Source organism: Pipistrellus kuhlii, unplaced genomic scaffold (genome assembly GCF_014108245.1).
Source record: "Pipistrellus kuhlii isolate mPipKuh1 unplaced genomic scaffold, mPipKuh1.p scaffold_m20_p_2, whole genome shotgun sequence".
NCBI classification, from domain to species: Eukaryota; Metazoa; Chordata; class Mammalia; order Chiroptera; family Vespertilionidae; genus Pipistrellus; species Pipistrellus kuhlii.
The window spans coordinates 85,751,979-85,773,312 of record NW_023425515.1 but is presented as its reverse complement, the minus strand read 5'-3'; the positions used below and the strand labels follow the sequence as shown (position 1 = coordinate 85,773,312).

General features: G+C 31.7%; 1 protein-coding gene across 4 annotated transcripts in view; it reads right to left on the bottom strand.

Moving 5' to 3' along the window:
- Positions 1-21,061, bottom strand: part of ROBO1 (roundabout guidance receptor 1) — a 997,335-nt gene extending 976,274 nt beyond the window's left edge. For all 4 annotated transcript variants that reach the window (XM_036444218.2, XM_045584064.1, XM_045584063.1 and 1 more), the window contains exon 1: positions 20,942-21,061. In XM_036444218.2, the coding sequence (XP_036300111.1) occupies positions 20,942-21,029 (88 nt within the window). In that variant the 5' untranslated portion in view covers positions 21,030-21,061. The remainder of the gene's footprint in view (positions 1-20,941) is intronic.
- Positions 21,062-21,334: the final 273 nt, after the last annotated feature.

Genomic DNA, 21,334 nt, shown 5'->3' with positions numbered 1-21,334 from the left:
CATATGTCATCCTGTGACCTACTGCTGTGTCTGCTACTGGTTTCATAAATAAAATTGAGAGGTCATTTCCACCATAATTTTTGTTTGTCAGAAATTTTCAGTCAAAGGAAAGTATGCAATGAAATATGGAAGGCCAAATTCAAACACAAATTTATCACAAAGGCAATTTTTGTGTGTTTAATGCTTATCAGTTAATTAAGAAATTGTAAAGATTGTTCTCAAAATTATTTGTTATATTTTGTGATTTATAATAGGTAATTTCAGAGAACTTTGCAATAAAGGTGTTTTATGATCCCTTTGCAATAAAGGTGTGCTTTGTTGTTGTTATTGTTTTAAACATGTAATACTTTGTATAAAACATCTAATTCACTAAAAATATATGTTGAAGGTTTGATAAGTTGATGGTAATATATTATTAAACTCTCTGAATATTGCATTCTTTTAGTGAATGTTACTTATTAAGCTGTTTTGTATATAGAAAAAATGTCTTAATGAAGTTTCTGATGCAAGCAAAGCCCATGGGATACAATGCATATGATTACCCAGTGTAAGTTTCCTTCAAGTTTTTGTTAACTTGTTAGTAATGATGTAAAAAGGGTTAATTTAATAAATTGCTAACATAAATTTTGATTAAAGTTGCTAAAATGAACCATCAGTACATATAAATTTATTTAATCTCCAAAATATTCAGTTTTGTATGAATGTCAATCAAAACTAATTCATATAAATAACTGGGAACTTAATCACGGAGTTTGCATAAAGTACAAAAATTAACTGTATTAATTAATTAACTAACTGACTTTTGGAGGAATCTAATGACATATATACAATCTAATAAGGAAGTACCTTCAATTTATATCTCAACGGTGCCCACTTTAACTTAAGTTTGATAGAGCATCCTTAACAACTATATATTTGGAAATAAATTTTAAGTAGATAAACAGGAAAGCAGATAAATTATAATTTATATCAGTTTGATCTATTTTACTAAGAAACCTAACTTAGTAAATATATTTGCTGGATCTCGATTTAATTGACTGAGATATATAATAGATAGATGATAGATAGATAGATAGATAATAAATAATTTGGTTTAAATAAATGGACAAAGACCTGCAAACTCTATAGCACAAACCTCCATCAAAATGGAAACTATTTCACTTTTATGTAAAATAAGTATTTAGATGGCATAAAACCCAGGAGAGGATACAGCATTCATATTTAGAACTTAGTCATCTTTATCACAAGAGCATTTTAAAAAGATGGTAATAAAAACTCAGTCATTCAGCCGAAACCGGTTTGGCTCAGTGGTAGATCATTGATCTGCGGACTGAAGGGTCCCAGGTTCAATTCCGGTCAGTGGCATGTACATTGGTTGCAGGCACATCTCCGGTGGGGGGTGTGCAGGAGGCAGCTGGTCGATGTTTCTCTCTCATTGACATTTCTAGCTCTCTATCTCTCTCCCTTTCTCTCTGTAAAAAATCAATAAAATATATTAAAAACAAACAAACAAAAAACTCAGTCATCCAGAATAGTTGAAAAAGATTAAAACAAAAAACATACCTAATAGGGTATGCCGTACATACCCTATTAGGACCTTCTAAAATACAGATGGTATTCTATTTTACTCAGCAGAAATTGAAATATTGTATTGTATTGTGTATTATTAACACATGGCCAATATCTAAATTTTCTTTCTAGTATTATTTACTTCATCTATTATCCAAAATATTCCAGACAATATTGTTACCTTTTTCTCCTCTTTTCTTTCAAATAACTTCAAAGGTCTTAATTTTGAAAAGAATTTAACTGTACCTATATGATATTTTCTTCATACACAAGGTGTCATTTAATAATATCATTATTGATAATCTCATCACTTTAAAATATATTGACAAACTAAAGTATTATTTTGGTCCTGTTTTGATTTTAATTATTCTCAATAAGTTCAAAAAGTATTATAATTTTTTGAGAAGCCAGGGTGAAAGCATTTATTGCATTTTCCTCTAAGATATTTAATTCAGAATTTCTAAATTCAGAAGTTGATCAAATATTAACTGAAAATAGTAATTTTTATCCATACCAGTCTATTTACATCTACTTTAAATGTTAAGCTACCCATGACTTTTTTCATAATTAATAAAAACCTGATATGTTTTTGTAAATATAAAGTTTGATCCAATGAACATAAGTGTGATTCTTTTTATCATTAAATATCAGTAATACTTATAGGTATTTACAAATATTTTAATATTTTTAAATATTTATAAGTATACTTTGGAAAGTAGACAGATGAATTCAGATGTTTTTGCTACTCTTTTAAAAAGGAAAGCCAATTTGCAATTATACAAAAAAAAATCTGTAAAATCATGCACTAAAAGTTAATGTAAAGAGAAATAATTTTCTAGGAAAAATTACTTGTCAGTCAGCAAAGTAGAGGCTAACTAGATGATATGCTTATGTAGGGATAAAAGAAAAATTGATTTGAATGTCTTAATGGACCATGACCAAATCAACTCTCTCCAATGTGCCAGTCTTCAAACAATTATAAAATAAAAAAAAAGTTGGATTTGGTGTTTGTTGATGCCTGAACTTCAATTTCAGCCTTGACTAATCCATAAAGTTTGTTTCCTTCTAGTTTCTCCAGGGAAAATATAGCAGACAGATTGAATATATATTTTTTTAAATCTAATCTTAACTCTTGTTTTCTCTCCAATTCAGTATTGACTAAATATGGGGTCCATGAATCAACTTCAGTGCAATCTCTCTTTGTCCTTAAATTATATGCAAAATTTTATATGTTCATGCCTGTATGTTCTTTGTTCTAGGAGAGAAAAAAACAACACTTTTCCCATAATTAATTAGCACACTTCCTGCCTAAATGCTCTGTTCAGTTAAAATCATTTGACATCTCACATTATAAAAGTAAACTCTAAATAATGACAAATATGGAATTACTTTTTAGGTGAAATTCTTTGAATACAGTCTGTTACATTAGTATTTTAGGGTCTGAGTTTTAAAAACAAAGTTTAGCTAGAATTTCAGGAAGTGCATTTACAACATATAATTATTTATATTTTAATGTACTATATATATTTAACTCAACACTTTGGGCAATATAGTACATGAAAGGGAGATAAATGGTCCATGTAATTAGCTATTACCTCTTTTAGAATACTGAAGTATCATATTTTTTAATTTATCCACAGTAGGTTTGTGTTTGGTGATCCAAAACTCTTATCTTCCTTATTTATGAGATATGCGCCCCAACACACACACACACACACACACACACACACACACACACACACATGTCATTATGAAAGAAGAAATAAATGATAAACTGTCAATAGGACACCTTTTGGTCATGACTTTTAATCAAATAGTTTTTTTGCTCTATTTATTTAATGAAACCCCCAAATAACCTTTAAATACATTGATTTGTTTTGCTGATAATTTATTTAAAGGTGTATTTTCTTAAACTAATGAAACCAATGTTAAGTTTAAAGAATTTTTATTAAAACTAGGGACTAACATAAATTGAGACAGGTAGAAAAATCAAGCTAGCACATATACAATACAATCACGACTAATAGGCTGTTATACTTACACTGAAAAAATAAGTGATTAAGCCATTAAAATTCTCATAGGATAATAATTCAATTTACACTATATTCTTCAGTCAATTTAGTTCCTCAATTACCTACAGAGAATTCATAGTTGCTTTATGATCTCTTAAATCATTTAAATGTACAAGTTTAATGTTTACATATATGATATTTTGTTCAATGCTGAACATATTTTAATATCCAGTTTAATTAAAAATGATATGTGTCAATATGTTCAACAACAAAAAGAAATAACTGGTAAACTTTAGTGAAAGCAAACAAACTCATGTGAATGATCTTGTGTGGGTAGACACTTTCTGAAGCTTTGGTTTACCAAATTTCTCTGTGATAAACTGAAAGCTAAGAAATCAATCTAAAATGATGGCAAACACATACCTCAATTGTATAACTACATAACTAGATTCAGTTTAAACAGATGAGCAATTCCCTATTTCTTCTAGGAAACAAAATAACTAAAGTATGTGTTTGTGTGTGTGTGCCTGTGAGAGTGAAACTGATTAATTCACAGATAATAGAATTAGAACTATAATAAAAAGCTATTTTCTGATTTCAGTTATTTTTGTGTCATACTTAATTGCTCAAGACAGAAAGTTTCCATTTCTTCTATCAGACTCATGATGCTAAAAACTGGATTATTAGAACTACTCATGTGGTCAAATATTGATTGTCAAAACACACATCACAGAAGCAAATGTTGAAACTGACTGACTAGTGACGCATGGACAAGAGAATGTGACAGAGAGATCAGAGAATTTGTATATATTATACAACTAAAAAAAAAAATAAGGAAAAAATCTCACAAAAGTAAAATGTTATGAAAATGGTGAAAATAAATCATTGAATATCTACTAGTAGGAAGACAAAAATTCATGGAATGCACAGCACACATTGTTTCTAATTAAGGAGATATGATTACATGATAATAAAATAGAATAAACCAACAGTTGTATTTTATATTGGTTTATGATATTCCTTAATATGAATTATTAGTATTAGTTTATGCCTTTTATTCTAAAATCACTCTAGTAATTCACATTATCCTTTGAAAATACAATAAAGTAATTTATCTTTAGAATGATTTAATTCAAAGGAATATTTAGATTTGATTATTATAGTGTAAAGCCATAATGAGTTACTACTCCGGCCTTGAATAGGACTGAGTGATAACTGTCAGAGGCATTTCTATCTACAAATTAAATGGGATTTTAATGGTGCTGAAATAAAATCATCCATGCAGGGTCTTGTTTCCTAAACAGTACTCCAAGCTGAGGAGTAGTGTCACGTGTATAATACTGTTATGTTTGCAGTCCTGGGAGATAACACATTTGAGTGTAATTCATGGTGTGTTTTAGGATGTAGAAGCAATAAAATATTGATCATCAGCATGTCCAGACATTATTCAGAAGATTAAATCAATTTATGAGAGGCAATGAATTATAAACCAGTGACCTTCCAAAGGACCAAAGTAATTCCATTGCATATGTAGGGCTCCAGGTGAAACCCAAGTTACTAAGTATCAGATATTAAAACAAAATATAGTTTTGAGCTCAAATTACGTAGTAAGTTATTTGGGGGGCATTACCATATAAATATATTGCCAGTTTTTGGTAGCAGATGTACGAAGTTTATAGTTTTTTTTTTTTTTTTTTAAAGATGAACATATTCTTAACTCCAAGGGGAAAATCAAGCTAATAAATTCACATTTTAAATATACCATTTTGTGTGATTCATATTCAACTAGCAAATTTATAAAACAAAACAAATTTCTAAAAAAATCAAATGAGAATCATTGATTTACAAATACATTGCTATTATTTTCATTTGTGAAAATTGAAAGACCGGTATTTAATTTTAAGAAAATAAAGTGATATAAATGCTTCCTACATGTTTTAAGTTCAAATTAAAGTTTAAATTTGTTTATTACACAGTAGACTGGTTTAAATTATAATTAATACACATGTCTATGTGCTATATGCTACATCACTAACCCTTAGAGGAAGGAAAATTTATTTAATGTTTAGGAAGTTAACAACACTATGTTATTTGTAGATAGAGAATTCATTGAATATTCTTATAAGTTATAGAAAGTATATTTATAGGCTTTCCAATTTTAACAGAATTTTTCTGAGCCATGTATATCTTGATGACAGGGAAAGTGATTTACAAAAGGTATCAATTACCATATTTAAACATTAAAAAGCTTTATTAGAAATAATATGATACCTCAAAAAGACTAAATATTCAATATTCAATGAAAAATAATACTGCCTATCAGTATGTGTATTTTAATTTACTCATACAGGATCCTTTTCTGATTATTTAAAAACATTAATTTGCTGCATAAATTATAAATAATGAACTAAATATTAATGATACATAATTATAAAAATGTTAGTTATAGCTGCATGATCTATATCTCAACATTGCTATGCCTAAATTTTTAAAAAGACAGAAAAATATATGATTAGGTAATAAAAATGGATTTAATAAAAATATTATCCATTTATAAAATTTTAGCTAAAACTATTATAATTTTTAAAAAGTTATTACATGGCACCAAAGGGAAGGGGTAAAAGCATCGCATTCTGAAATGATGGAATTTAACCTTAAAACAATCATAAAATATTTATGGCATGCATATATATTATTAATTTAATAATCATTGTCAGGCTAAGCAAAAAGTAGTAAAACAAAAGAGTGAAAATTACAAAACAAAAGGAGATTCTTAAGGAAGAAAAACACAAATCAAGAAAGTTGGTTAAAAACCTGAAGCATAAGTTGTGGATTAATTCCAGGGAGGCTTTCACTTTCAACATGTGTCATACGCTCTGCAGACCATGTTCTATCCTACCTGCAATTAGACATATCAAACAAAGTTGGGAACGTCCTGTGTTACATACAGTGAAATGGAAGGACAGGCATGGTACTGGCAATATCACCATAGACTTTGCAGTTAAACAATCCCAGAACTATCAACAGATTGGTTCAAATCATAGTTCTGTAATTGTTAAATGGAACAAATTCTTTTTTCACGAAGATTTTTCAAGGATTGAATGCAATTAGTGCAGAAAAGAGCACTTAGTGAGAGCTCAGTGAATCTCATCCAATGCCTATACAAGTATTATTTGTTATACAGAAATTAAAGATACAGTAAGCCAGATATATTGCATTTTATTGATATTTATTATTAATTCGTTAAAGTTTGTTTATAAAATGTATCCTCAATTGCCTAAACACTATAACAGGGAAGATAGATTACTCATGCAAATACTCTTATGGAAAAATTCCACGAAGTCATCCTTTAACTAAACTATAAATGTAAAATTATTGCTAGCTTAAAAAAACATGGCAAATTATCAACACATAGAATCAGATTTAGCTTGATTTCAGATTCTGTTTAAAACAGTTCTTTTTATTTCTTCAAACCCCCTAGATAATCTGATAGTTGCCTCATTAAAATTATCTTAAATTTTCATTAAATAATTGCTAAAATATCTGTTTTGATGAATCAAAAACTCAAACTATAATAATTTAACACATAATATGCAGTGAAGTTTACTGAATAAATACCAGTAGAAGATTAACATATTGTCAAATATGCTATGGAATTTGGCTTTGTTTGTTTAACCTTTTGTGAATATATGTAATAGATATATATGTGTGTATGTATAATGTAATATATCTAATTAATATTACATATATATATATATATATATATATATATATATATATATATATATATATTGCAGGAACACTAAGCACAATATGGGACTCTCCAGGGTATAGTCTGTTGTTTCCACTGAGTGTATGTGTTTTGTACTAAAAAAATGTGTATAATAGGTAAGACTTTCAACTTTTATTTTTTCCAATTAATTCATGCATTTAGATACATTCTTTTATACATATTACTAGATATCTGCTTTTGTGTTTTGTGAACTGTTTTTTTTGCCTTTATTGAAATTTGATTACTGTAGTAATTTCAACTATTCTAACTCATTACAATGCTTTTACCTTAAATTTAATTTTCTTCCTGTTCTTAAAGTCACATTCAATTAAAAGTTATATTAGTTCACTGTCTAATTCTTATAGGGAATAGTGTCATGGAAATTTAATTAAGAAGCAATTTTATCTATCAAACAATGATTGTAGTCATTTTTACTTGAATGTTTTAATTATCCACTTTAATTAATCAGATTGCACAGATAGATCAAACTTCCTCCAATACTGTGCTTTGTTCCTTTTGGTTAATATTTTATTTGAGATTAGTGTATCTATGATTTTTATATCAATTAGCCAGCCAATGTCTACCGCATAATATATTTAATTGAGTAAATATCATTCTTGATATAGTTTTTTTTTCATCCACTGAAATCAAAGTGTATTATTACATACCATAAGAGTGAATCAAAGATGGTTTCAACAACTGAATTCATCCCAAGTCCATAACAGACTAAACACAAACAAAAACTAGTACACATTAAAACAAAAAAAAAGATAAATTTTTTACTTACTAGACAGCAATTGATTAAACTTTGCCATGGTGAATTTTAGTCAACATTTTAATGTTTCATTATTTGCTTCCTTTGTTTCTTTAGACTAGTGATTTTCAAATATTTTCTGCAACCAGTACCTATTTGTGTCTTGGTGTGATTTTAAAAAGAGGAAATGCAAAGAAACAGATGATATGAGTCTATAGTTTTATTGCTGTAAAGTACTTCACTAAAATAGCACAACAATATGAAAGCCCTTCTATAACCAAGATACAAAAAAAAAAAAAAAAAAAGTTAACTCTGGGTATCCTTCAGTTTGCTTCATGGCATGTTTTTTGGTGACATAATTGAGGGCTTTAAAATACTCATCATGACACACAATCCAATAATAATTATAACAAAATCACTACTATAGTCTAAGCATATGTCACAGTGTCTATTAAAAGCATTCAAACTTATCACATGGATCCCTTGTTTGACCTGAAGAATTATGACACTGTTTGAACAGAACTAACCATTCTGATTCACATTTTTATATATTTACAAAGCAAATTCTTACATATTCTGTTGAATTTGCATTTCTTTTTGGTTTAGGTTATAGAGATGTTTTATCACATCTGTTTTAATAGCTAATTATAATGTCTCTACACTGATTAATTTCTTCTTCTCAAAGAATAGTTATCTATATCACACATTGAACAGTCTGTTGGGACATCAGAGATGGGTTCAAAACACTGTGCAAAAATCACTGTTCTGAAAAAGTAAGTAATTATTCTCACATTCATTATCGACGTTAAAATCAATCTTTTTAATGCCATTGTGTTTATCTTCTAACTCCTTCATGAATCTGAAGCAACTCCCCTTTCTAAACATTTCTGGTTTCAATCATGGACAATATCATCTGGCGTAAAACTACCTGATAACCTTTCACTCACCAACATATCTCCTGTCCCCTTCAAATTTACAAAAACTCTCTAGCGATGTATATTTTTCAAATAATAGCGGCTACTCTTTATTGAGTCCCTCCTACAGTTGAGTTAATTATATTAGACTAGAGCACATTTGTCAAACACAAGGCCCGCGGGCCAAATCAGTCCCGCCAGGCCTTGCAATGTGGCCCGCACCGCGCTGTCATCACTGCACTCCGCTGCGTTTCCATCACAATGACAGTTTATGACTGTTCAGTAAACCATTCGGCCCGCGATTTAGGCTGGATTTTAGATTTTGGCCCCTTCTCTGATTGAGTTCGACACCCCTAGACTAGAGGCTCTGTGCGCAGGATTTGTGGCTGGTGGTGATCAGCCCGGTGTGGCAGCGCCACTCATTCCGCTCAGCTGAGCAGCTGTGGATTCTTCCTCTGAGCAGCTATTCCCTAGTCTAGCATCTTCCGTGGAGCTGGAGAATCGCCTTCCCAGGTGACTTGGTCTGTTCTAGGCCCAGGGACACTATCACTGAGAGGCGGCAGAGTAGGCCTCAGTCCCTCAGAGGCCACGGATCCACCTCCCAGCTCCCAGGGTCAGCTCTGCAAGCCCTGCGGCGGCACTGTGCAGCCTATGGGTGTCCAGAGGACGCAGCAGGGATTGAGGAAGAGGAGCCTGGAACAAGGAGGCAACAATCACAGGCTGGGTTCCTACTCATTGGCCTGGGGTTTGCAGCGGGAAAAGCCATTCATCCGGGTCAGCTGAGCAGCGCTTCCACTGCAGAAGCACACTGACCACCAGGGGGCAGCTTCTGCATTGAGCATCTTCCCCCTGGTGTCAGAGCTTGTCATAGTGACTGGTTGACCAGTTGCTCTCATTGTTTTGCCTTTTGGTTACTGGGCTTTTATTATATAGGATACTTAATACTTTTTATGTAACTTTCACAAAAACACCACAAGCTCAATAGTCACCTTTAAAAAATTCCAAACCAAACCAAACAAAATGAAAAGAACAACCATGTGTGAGTTTCCTAGTTTCTCACATCTCAAAAACAATCCCAGTAAGTTTAACACTAAAGACAATGCTTTTACTTAATATTGTCCAACTTATTTGCAATCACTGAATCTGTTAAAATGGCTGATTCCTATTACACTTGAGAAAAGCTTATGAAAATAAAATAGAAAAAATACTACTCATTTTTAAAGAGGCACATGATAGAAATAGTAAGAAAGTGAAATGACAGATTCATTTTAAAGCTTATGCTTGAAACTTGAATAAACCCTTTACAGTGTGAACAGTAAAAATCAACTTTCAGACTTACCCAGAGTGTGGGGAGCTGCTGTGTCCTTCCAGAGCACATCAGACAATTGACCCATAAGAATTTGCTGCACCAAAATAACACTTACAAATTGGTCCTTGGTCCCCTGTAAACTGCTTTCCTCTAAACAACTTTTTTTCCTTTTAACATGAATTGTTTCTAGTTTGCTTTTTCAATTTTGATTTTATTTATCCTGTGTACAGCTGCATTTAATATTTTAAGATGCCAAAAATTCATTTTGTGGTTAGATAATCATTTCAAATTATCATGAAAGTAAATATTTTTCTTTTTAAAATATATTTTATTGATTTTTTACAGAGAGGAAGAGAGAAGGATAGAGAGTTAGAAACATCGATGAAAGAGAATCATCAATCAGCTGCCTCTTGCACACCCCCTACTGGGGATGTGCCTGCAACCAGGTACATGCCCTTGCCCGGAATCGAACCCAGGACCTTTCAGTCCGCAGGCCGACACTCTATCCACTGAGCCAAACCGGTCCGGCTCATGAAAGTAAATATTAATCTAAATAAGATTCACAAAAATAATTTAATATTACTATTTCACTTTTTTTCTGATTTATGGATGGGTGCTACAGAAGATATTTTTTACAATATTATTTCTTGAAACTGAAGACATTCCAATTATTTAAAGTTTATTATGTAACCAGGATGGTGTCACAAATTTGAAAGTTCTTAGGAGAAAATCAGATGACTGGATTAAAGCTCTGTGGTACATCTACATAATGAAATACTATGCTGCTATAAAAAAGAAAGAATTCTTACCATTTGCAACATCATGGATGGCACTGGAGTGCTTTATGCTAAGCTAAATTAGCCAGATGGAGAAAGATAAATATCACATGATCTTACTCATTTGTGCAATATAATAAACAACATAAAATGATGAACAAACAATAGATCCATAGACAGAGAAGCATCAAACAAACAGACTATCAAATTTCAGAGGGAAGGTAGGGGAGAGTCAGGAGGGAGGGAGCAAGAGATCAACCAAAGGACTTGTATGCATGAATATAAATATAACCAATGGACACAGACACTAGGGGTGGGTGAGGGCATGTGTTGGGGGTTGGGGATTGTGGGGAGAGCTTAATGAGGTGGAGAAGGCAACATATGTAATACTGTATGTCGGTGGTTCTCAACCTTTCTAATGCCACAACACTTTAATACAGTTCCTAATACAGTTATGGTAACCCCCAACCATAAAATTCTTTTTGTTGCTACTTCATAACTGTAATTTTGCTTCTGTTGTGATAGTAATGTAAATATCTGTGTTTTCTGATAGTCTTAGGCGACCCTGTTAGTGGTTCTCAACCTGTTGGTCACGACAGACAGGCTGAGAACTGCTACTGCAGAGCCTCAAGTTCTTTGGTGGAAAATTATGCCAAAAATGGATTCAATTATATATTTCATTTCCTTGGGGAATTCATTCAGTGAACAAATCAATATATTAATTACAGGTTGATTGAAGAGTAAAATTAGCTTTTAATCAATATTAGCCAATTTATTACATCCATCATTTAAGTAGTAAGTACCTAGCAACTGCTACTCTCAACTACTTACATGATTAAGTTTTAGTATACTTTTGAAAGTATTTAGAATCAAGACAACACTTGTAGAAAGAGCATACTATCTACTGAGACTTTTTTCTAATTATGAACTTCTGCGCCATATATATATATATATATATATATATATATATATATATATATATATCTACATAATAAAAAATACAGATTAATTTCAGCACTGTGCATCATGCTGCTTAGGAATTTCTACTACCTTGATAATGAGAGATCCCAAGTAAATATGCTTAGTTTTCCAATGAACAGATTTCTAAACCTGAGAAAGACATTTCCATTTAGAAGGAAAAAAAGTCTTTAGATGTATAAACTGTAATTATATTTGTCTTCATATTATTGTATATTTTTCTTTATAAGAACAAAGTATTGCATTATAATTGTGTTCTATTAAAGGAGAGGATAGGTATGACTTTACATAAAATAGCTATAAAGAACCTAAGATATATGACAGGCTCAATTTCCTTCCATATATCATATTTCATTGATTCAGATAGTTTTGTCCCCATATTCTGGCTCTGTGTTCTTACATTAATGGAATCCCACAATCACTTTGAGGCAGACAGCAGTTTTGATGTAATTGTTATTGACTGTGATCTGATTACTTGGTCATAACTGTTCATACTGTTGTCATTTCAGTTGAATTATGTGCATTATTGGGGACACACATGTGGAGTTAATTGTCCTTTAAAATGTCTTCCATGAGCCTACTATGATTCCATTGTCAAAATGTCTTATTATTTGAATATTAGCAACAAAATTTCAGGCATAGATTTTATATTTTTGAATGATATATTTATTATTGAAAGAATATATATATATATATATATAGTGTATGTGTGTATGTGTGTAGTGTATGTAGTGTATGCGTATATAGTATGTAGTGTATGTGTGTAGCAAAAATTAAAGTACTTAAAAAGACACACTTAGGTAAAAGAAGATGCCTACTTCTTGATAAATTTCAAAATTATTGTTTGTTACCCACAAAACTAGGTTCAAGAGAAAATGTCTACTTCTTAAAAAGGAATAAAAGAAATTTCAAAGTATTAAAAGATTAGTCTGATTAGTCCATGAACAGAACAAAACTTCAGTAATTGTTTATGTCTTAATTGGTAGTTGTAGGTTTTCTTAGCTCTACACACTAGTGCATCTCATTACAGTAATTGTTACCTTATATTTTATAAAATTCAGTCTATTTAAAGAAAATGAAATCAGCTATAAATTGTTAAAAAGAAGAAATACTTCCTATTTTACCACTATTTAAAAATCACAATTTTCTGATCACAATAGGAAATAAATATAAAAATATATGTAATTTAAGAAATAAGAAATTATTGGAGTCATGAAGTTATCAGGAAAATCTATGACCTATTGAGCAATGACATATCATAAACAGAAAAGACAACATAGAATTCTGAATCCCTACCCTCATCTTATAGTAATAGTTATGTTGTCTTTATGATTTTAAATGAATTCCCTGTGAAGCTATGAATCTATGCATTAAAATAAAGGTGAAAGAACATTTAGATAGAAAACTGAGAAACTATAGTATATGTTTCTACAGAATTATGTACATAAATAAAAAATTCAGTAAACTGTGTCATTCTAGAACCCTGATAATTTAGAGAATGACTATCAGCATTGATGAAAAGAATGTTATATCATGATAAGTTTTACCTTACTTTTAAGAACATAAAAAATACTTTTAACCTCAATTATCAACCTATATATATTAGCCAGACTTATAAGGATAATTTAGAGTAATAAACACGAATAATTTTATGCATAAACATATACTTAAATATATATAAATGTATATGTAAATGTAAGTATTATATATATATGTGCATGTATATATGTACATTGTGACTCTCCTTTCCTATATATATATATATATATATATATATATAATGTCATCTTCTTTTAAAATTCACACAATCAATTTTATGTGTTTTTTTTTACTTCCAAGCCCCACATGCATTGAACTTTTCATGTTGAATTATTCATAAATTATTTGTATTTTTAAAGTTCAAAACACCAATTTTTAAAATAATTATTGAATAAAAATGAAAATAATTTTCAAAAACAATTCTCCCACAAAGACCTGGTGGAGGCACTGCATCTGTTTATACAATAAAGGACTCACACATAATCAGAGGAAAGCTACAAATAAGAGAGAATAAATGAATGTTCACTAGGAAATCTGGGAGAAAATAGTTGAATGAAGTAAGACAATTTCTCAGGCAAATAGGGAATTTTTTATGAAAGGCTTTCTTGACCTCAGGCACAATTACAACAGCTGAACCATACAACCTCTATCAGTCATGATCTAGAATAGCACCTCATTCTATTAACTGAGCAATAGAGGAAAAAAATGACAGACCATTCCATATGAGGCACTCTGTTTGTTGCAATGCATTCTGATGACTTAATTAGGTGAAATGTGGGGCATATGGGGGTTTTCAAGCCTTTTTCACACAAAGGCCATATCATCAAAGCAGAGGGTCTGGGCTCTACAGCCAGATTACAAACAGGAGTTTCTACATTGATTGTCTTGTTGCTGATTGTTCTAGTGCTTAGTTTGCTTCCATCTACTTAACAATTAGATAAACTCCCCTTCTAGTAGTCCCAGGCTAATAAAGAGCCATGGAATAAAGAATAGTGAGTGATTTCTCCAATTATTAAGACCTCATCTGAAACTGAGTGATAGTCTCTGGAAACTAAGGAATGTTTATTTTCACTACAAGTATTTGTTCTTTTTCAAGACTTGACACTTCTATCAGTAGGATTTACAATCTTTTTAACACCAACAAACATACAGATATATCAAAAAGTTAAACCAAGGTCACAGTACAATGGCAAGTGACATTTAATAATCAAAGAATTTTAAATATGTGTTTATGTCAGTAAAGGAATATAAGAGAAAAGTCTTAGAAACTCAATTACACTAAGATAATAAATCATATATACCATACATTTTAATAGCTATTCAGAAGTTGGTTTTATTATTAATCTCATGAGTACTAATTTTAACTTGGTTAATTGTCCAGAAAATTTTGATTGGTGTTAATATCTATACAAGAGAAAATAGCAAGTAATATCTGTAGATAAGCATATATATAAAAATAACTCATACATGCATATACATACATCCTATCTACTAAAAGAGTAATATGCAAATTGACTGTCACACCAAGACACAAGATGGCCGCCCCCATGTGGTCAAAGATGGCTGCCACTATGTGGACACAAGATGTTTGTGTCCACTACAAGATGGCCACCACAAGATGGTCTGCAGGGAAGGGTAGTTGTGGGAAGTTAAGGATGACCAGGCCAGCATGGGAGGGCATTTGGGGGGGACCAGACATGCAAGGAAGGGCAGTTGTGGGCAATGAGGCCAGCAGGAGGGCAGTTAGGGATGACTGGGCTAGCAGAAGAGGGCAGTTGGGGGAACCAGGCCTGCAGGGGAGGACAGTTGGGGGGTCCAAGTCTGCAGGGAAGAGCAGTTGGGGGGGACCCAGGACTGCAGGGGAGGGCAGTTGTGGGCAATGAGGCCAGCAAGGAGGGTGGTTAGGGATGACTGGGCCAGCAGAGGAGGGCAGTTAGGCGGTACCAAGGCCTGCAGGGGAGGGCAGTTGGGGGGAACCAGGCTCAATGATTGAGCATTGACCTTTGAACCAGGAGGTCACTATTGGATTATTGGTGAGGGCACATGCCCTGGTTGCAGGCTCGATCCCCAGTGTCGGGGAGCGTGCAGGAGGCAGCCAATTGATGATTCTCTCTCTTTCTCTCTCTCTCTCTTTCTTCCTAACCCCTTTCCTCTCCAAAACCAATAGCTATATATTTGAGAATGCATGACTGAGTTTTTATTATACTTTATTTGTAGTAAATATTGTTTTTAGGAATCACACTTGGGTATAACTAAAAAATGAATAGCTGGTCTTTTCATGGTTCTAATAGAGGTGACTTACTACACACAGGGGCACAGCCTGGGCTATCAATATAGTTTGATAGTTTGACCACTAAAATATATTAATTTGCCTTAAAATAAGAAGGAAAATTTTTATAAGCAAAGATTATATTCATGTTGATGACAACAGAGTTTTAAAATGAAATGTTTACTATTCTTTCATGGAGGCAAGCAGCAGATAAAGGTCTTACTACCTAGGGTTCCTGTAAGTCATAATGCAACTTGGTTCTTCGTTCTCTTTTTCCAGAAAATTTATATAATTGACACTTATTCTAATTTGGATATAAATTCCAGCTGCTTAATGTTTGAGTAAACATTAAGGACTTTACTAGGACTTGGACACAACTTAGGGTTAATTGTACTCATTCATTAAGCCAAACTATAATTTCAAGTCATTTTTATTTATATGTTTTCACTAATCTATTTATTAGTTCAATGGTTTTCTGTCTTGAGCTAATACCTTTCATCCAATGTGAAAATTGTGTTTTTAAATCTATAAACATTACTATGAGGTAAAAACAATAAGAAGTATAAGCAAAAGGCCAGCAAAATATGTCAGTGGTTGCCTCAAATCTCCTCCCCAAATCCTTGCAATATATAAACCAGATATCTCCAATACCCCTTTCTCATAAAAATCTTTCCTCAGAGTATAGACATCCTGTGAATGTGTGAACTATTTGTTTCATCACCTCATACTTGTTGAGAGCAGTGGTTCTCAGGTGTTCTCTGTGAGGGTGATTCGAGTACCTGGAGAAGTGTGTGTTCCTGGGTTTTGAACCCAGGCTCTCTGTCTCAGCTGGGAAGCTTTACTTTCAATAAGCATCTAAAGTGTTTCTGGAAAAAGCAATCTCTACAAAACATGCTGAGAATTCTGTCATCATATGGAATTGTCAAGTGGCATGTAAAATCAAGTCACTTTGTTTATAGTAACACCTCTACCAGTGCATAACTGGGAGTTAAGAAATGTTAACGTACTATTAAACCTAAATATTCCATTCTATTGTAGGCCACATAACGTTAAGTGTTCTTAATTAACTGATCAATTTCTGAATAGTGAGAACAGATAAAAAAAATCAAACTGTATGTTTATGAACAAGCAATCACCATAGATTCTAAATAATATGCATTTTCCTTATCATTGCTCATGACTACAGTACTAAAGAAACTAATCATAAATAGTAACAGGAACAAGATTCCTGTGGATAAAAACCTTTGTGGGGTGCACATATGCAACATTATTAATTAAACAATTTATTACAAAAGGAACACTTAAAGATTCTATCACATTTCAATTTCAGAAATTTACTTTTATTTATTTTTTCATTATAACAAATACTTTTTAAAATCTGAAATAATTTCCTAAATATATTCAAAATCTGCTGGACATATGGAAACTAAATAGGAATATATGTTGATTATAAGTATATACTTACTATTACTTCTAGAATTTTACAAACGGAATCATTTTCTAAATTTTTAAAATTTATTATTAGTTGATTCAATCACAGATAGCACTTAGCGCCTTGCAATTTTTTCCTTTCGAAATAACAGGATGGTTCTGAGTGGTGGTGAATGGCTGGGTGGGGAGGGTGAGCAGCAAATCACTTCAGACAATTTCACACTCAGGGGTGTTGACATGAGGCAGGGCAGAGGAAATAACCCTGTCAGCACCTGCATCTTTAATGAAGGACAATGCAGCTACACATTTAGAGAATAGAGAGGAAAAAATAAATCATGTTTTGCTTGAAAGTGGGTTGTCAGATTTATTCAAATAGAAATACAACCTTCTATGCTTCTCTTGCCCCATAGATTTCCATTTAAATATATACCTTGAAATCAAAATTTTAACTATATATGTTCTTTAATTTTTCAATTCAATACACTATCTGGCAAATGCGTATTTTTAAAACCTATTTACCACTTGTTTCCCCTACTCTTCCTGACATCTGTTGCAATCAGAAGTGAATGTTTAAAATGTAAGGAGAGGTGGATGTTTAAAATGTAAGATTCCTTTGTAGCACAGCCTGAATAAAGATGCTGCACAGCCCAGACACAGCATGCCTCAAGGCCTCAGGAGATAATCACAGTCACGTCTGAAGAGAATTTTATACGTGAATAAGGGATGAGGTAAATTGACAAGGGAATGTCTGGCAGCGGTTTTAATAATCGGCCAGGTTTGAGTTGTCTCTGTAGGCAATGAAGGCAACAACTCAAATGGTTGGAGAGACCCAATCATCCCTAGAATCTGCTTCTTATTCATTCCTTTTTTCCTAAAACTGATTTACAGTTTACCAAAAATAGTTTTTCTTGACTTAAAATGTACAAATAATTTCACGTCACCACTCTGACACACCAACCACTTCACATAAAATAAAGTAGAACTTAAGCAGTTTTAAAATTTTATTATTGATATGTAAGGACACAAACTAGAATATAGAAAACATGAGCCTAATAACCCATCCATTCCAGCATTATATACAAATGATATCATAATATTGAATCACACCTAGTACCCAATTCATAGCTTGACTGAAAACTTCTTTATTATTGTGATAATAAAATAATCTACACTATGATGGCTGTTTTTATTGATCTTTATTTTATCCCCTGAGGGATAAATTTTTCCCCACTTTCTGACTTTTGAAATAAATTTCTGATGAAGAAAAATATTTTCTTAAGAGAAAAAGTGGATTATTTGAGAGTCCTGATTTGTGTGTGGATACATGTGATAAGTTACACTTAGTTGCTGCATATTTTAAGACACTGATATTTGGGTCTTCCCATCTTCGCTCCCTCTGAGCTCTGAACTAAACTCATCCAGGTCCAGAAGCACTACTGAAAATAACAAAGCTAAAACAACAAAAGTATATACTTCACTGTGTTCTGAGATGAATGTGAAGGAGAAGAGATGCTGAGGCTGATGACTCCTTTCAGCAGGTTTCCTAATTTCCCTCGCCTGAAACCAGTGCTCCCAGATGGAGACAGTTATGAAAATGACTTCCACTCTGCAGGTGTGCATTTTGAAAGCTAACAGCGTATTTCTTTTGACAGGCAAATTACATGAAATAATTCTTGAACTCTTGTGGTCCTGATCAAGAAAGACATTTAAATTTATACATCTCATTCTTGAATACTATTAGCTCTTTTTAAGGTGTAACCAGTTGATTGCCTTTGTAACTAATCTATATATTGTATTGATCAATATATTCATATATACATTAAAGTTTTTTTTGTTTGTTTTTTTAAGTTTTGAAATACTTGCATGTAAGATATTGCAGAGTTTTGTCAAATTTTGTACCTAATTGTTCAAGTTGATTTATCTTCTCTGAAATTATACAATATCTTCAATTAAAAAGGCAACTTTATATTCCATAGATAAATTTTCTGTGGATGAAATTATTATATATATATATATATATATATATATATATATATATATATATATATATTCTGCAGATAAACCTTTCTCACACCCTACATATATTCATTCATGTATTTCTTATTCTAGATTAACATGATCAAACCATACTTGGTCGTTTTGATATGACTACCTGATCAATAACTAGATCATGAACTTAACTTGTTGACATGTATCAGTTATTATCTTAAAATGCAACAGTTTATACCTAACTGTTAACAATTACACCTATATATAGATAGGTATATCTATATCTATATATCTACATAACTATCTGTATCTATTTCTATAGTCATAGCTTTCAAAGCACTTTCATACAAATGTCCTCTTTATCCTGACAATTTGAAAGATAATGGATTACTTTGTGTCTGAATTTGCATTTTTCATAATTTTTAAGTGGAGCATGACATTTTTTCATACTGACTTTTTTTTATATATTTGGTTCATTCACTAATTTTAATCAATATTCAACAGAGTTGTGGCAAGAGAAAGGCATGTAGAAACAGGTTACAAACTTGTACTATTTTTATTGCGTTAACCTAACTCAGCACAAAGTAACCAAATGAACTAAACTATAACAGACTTTAAATTTTCTGTATATGTCCACCCTATGAAATGTTTTAATAAATCCATTTGCTTGATCACACCTCCCTTATCTTGGAGTTCCCACTGTCAATCCTAACCCAGCATGGGAAAAATAAACCAAGCCTCTGGATTATTTGAAAATCCTGACTTGTGTTTGGATACATGTGATAAGTTACACTTAGTTACTGAATATTAAAATAAATGAAACAAGAAAACAGACAAATAAAAATTAAGCTTGCAGTTTGGTTAAACAAAACATTGTATGCTAGTCTTTTATCAATAATTTGGCTAAATTATCTCATTAAATATATCCAAATACCTATATTTTGTCCCCATAGTGTTATCTGAGGAAAGATGAAAGAATATTTTGATTGTGAATCAATATGTTTTTCTATTTTCCATATTATAACATTGGGTTTAGACTATTTCCTATTTAAAAAGTTGATGTAAAGCTTTTTATAGCAATGTTATTTCAGCACCTTTAGTAAAATAATAACTTCAAGGAAACAGGCTTTTAACTTCACTGAAAACAATAGTAACTATGGCAGCAACAGAGCAGCTGTTACATTTTTATTCTGAAAGTGTTCAGCCTGCTAATTAACATGTCACTACTCTGTAGAAATTTTAGTTTCAAAAATTTCACTTTTTGATATTCTTTTTCTAAAGTACAAATATGCATTGTAACATTGCTGTTCCTTTTATGTTACACATTTATTCCCTGCCCTAATTGTTCCATTCACTTAGTAAATACAATCACTTCCTACATGTTTCAGTAACAGTGAGATTTTCTAAATTTTCTCAGTTTCTTTAGGGAATAAATAAAGTACTCTGTATTCAAGGACAATATTTGATGCCTGGAATTTATCAGCACACATACTGAAGAAGCCATTCGCACAGACTTAAACTTCCAAAGGAAAAGAACAAATTTGATTTACAATACACACGATAAAAATGAATTTAAAGCAAAGATGAAATACTGGTCAAAGTCTGATGAAGCGAATGCCTGGCACTTACCTGGAATGAGCTGTGACAGGAGCAGCTGATCTTTTGACATGCTGAGGAGTAATGTTATGACCAAAAAAGGAACATGTTTCCATTTCATCTTTATCCCTTCCTTGCATTACACCCAGCCAGTGGCACAGATAGGTTTATCTGTAGGGTAAACAAAACAGAAAATTATTTTCTTAATGGTTAGCCATGTTGAGATAAAGAAAATACTATTTTTTTGTGTGAAAAATTACAGTTCAAATGCATTTGAATGTCATTTTTTTAAATAATAAAAAAGATAAATGGTTAAACTTGAATACAACTTGCACAGAATATACTCTAGGATTATATTTTCAATAAATGCAACATTTATTAATTTTGAAAATGCATTTACACTCAGACATAACAAGTGATTTCTTC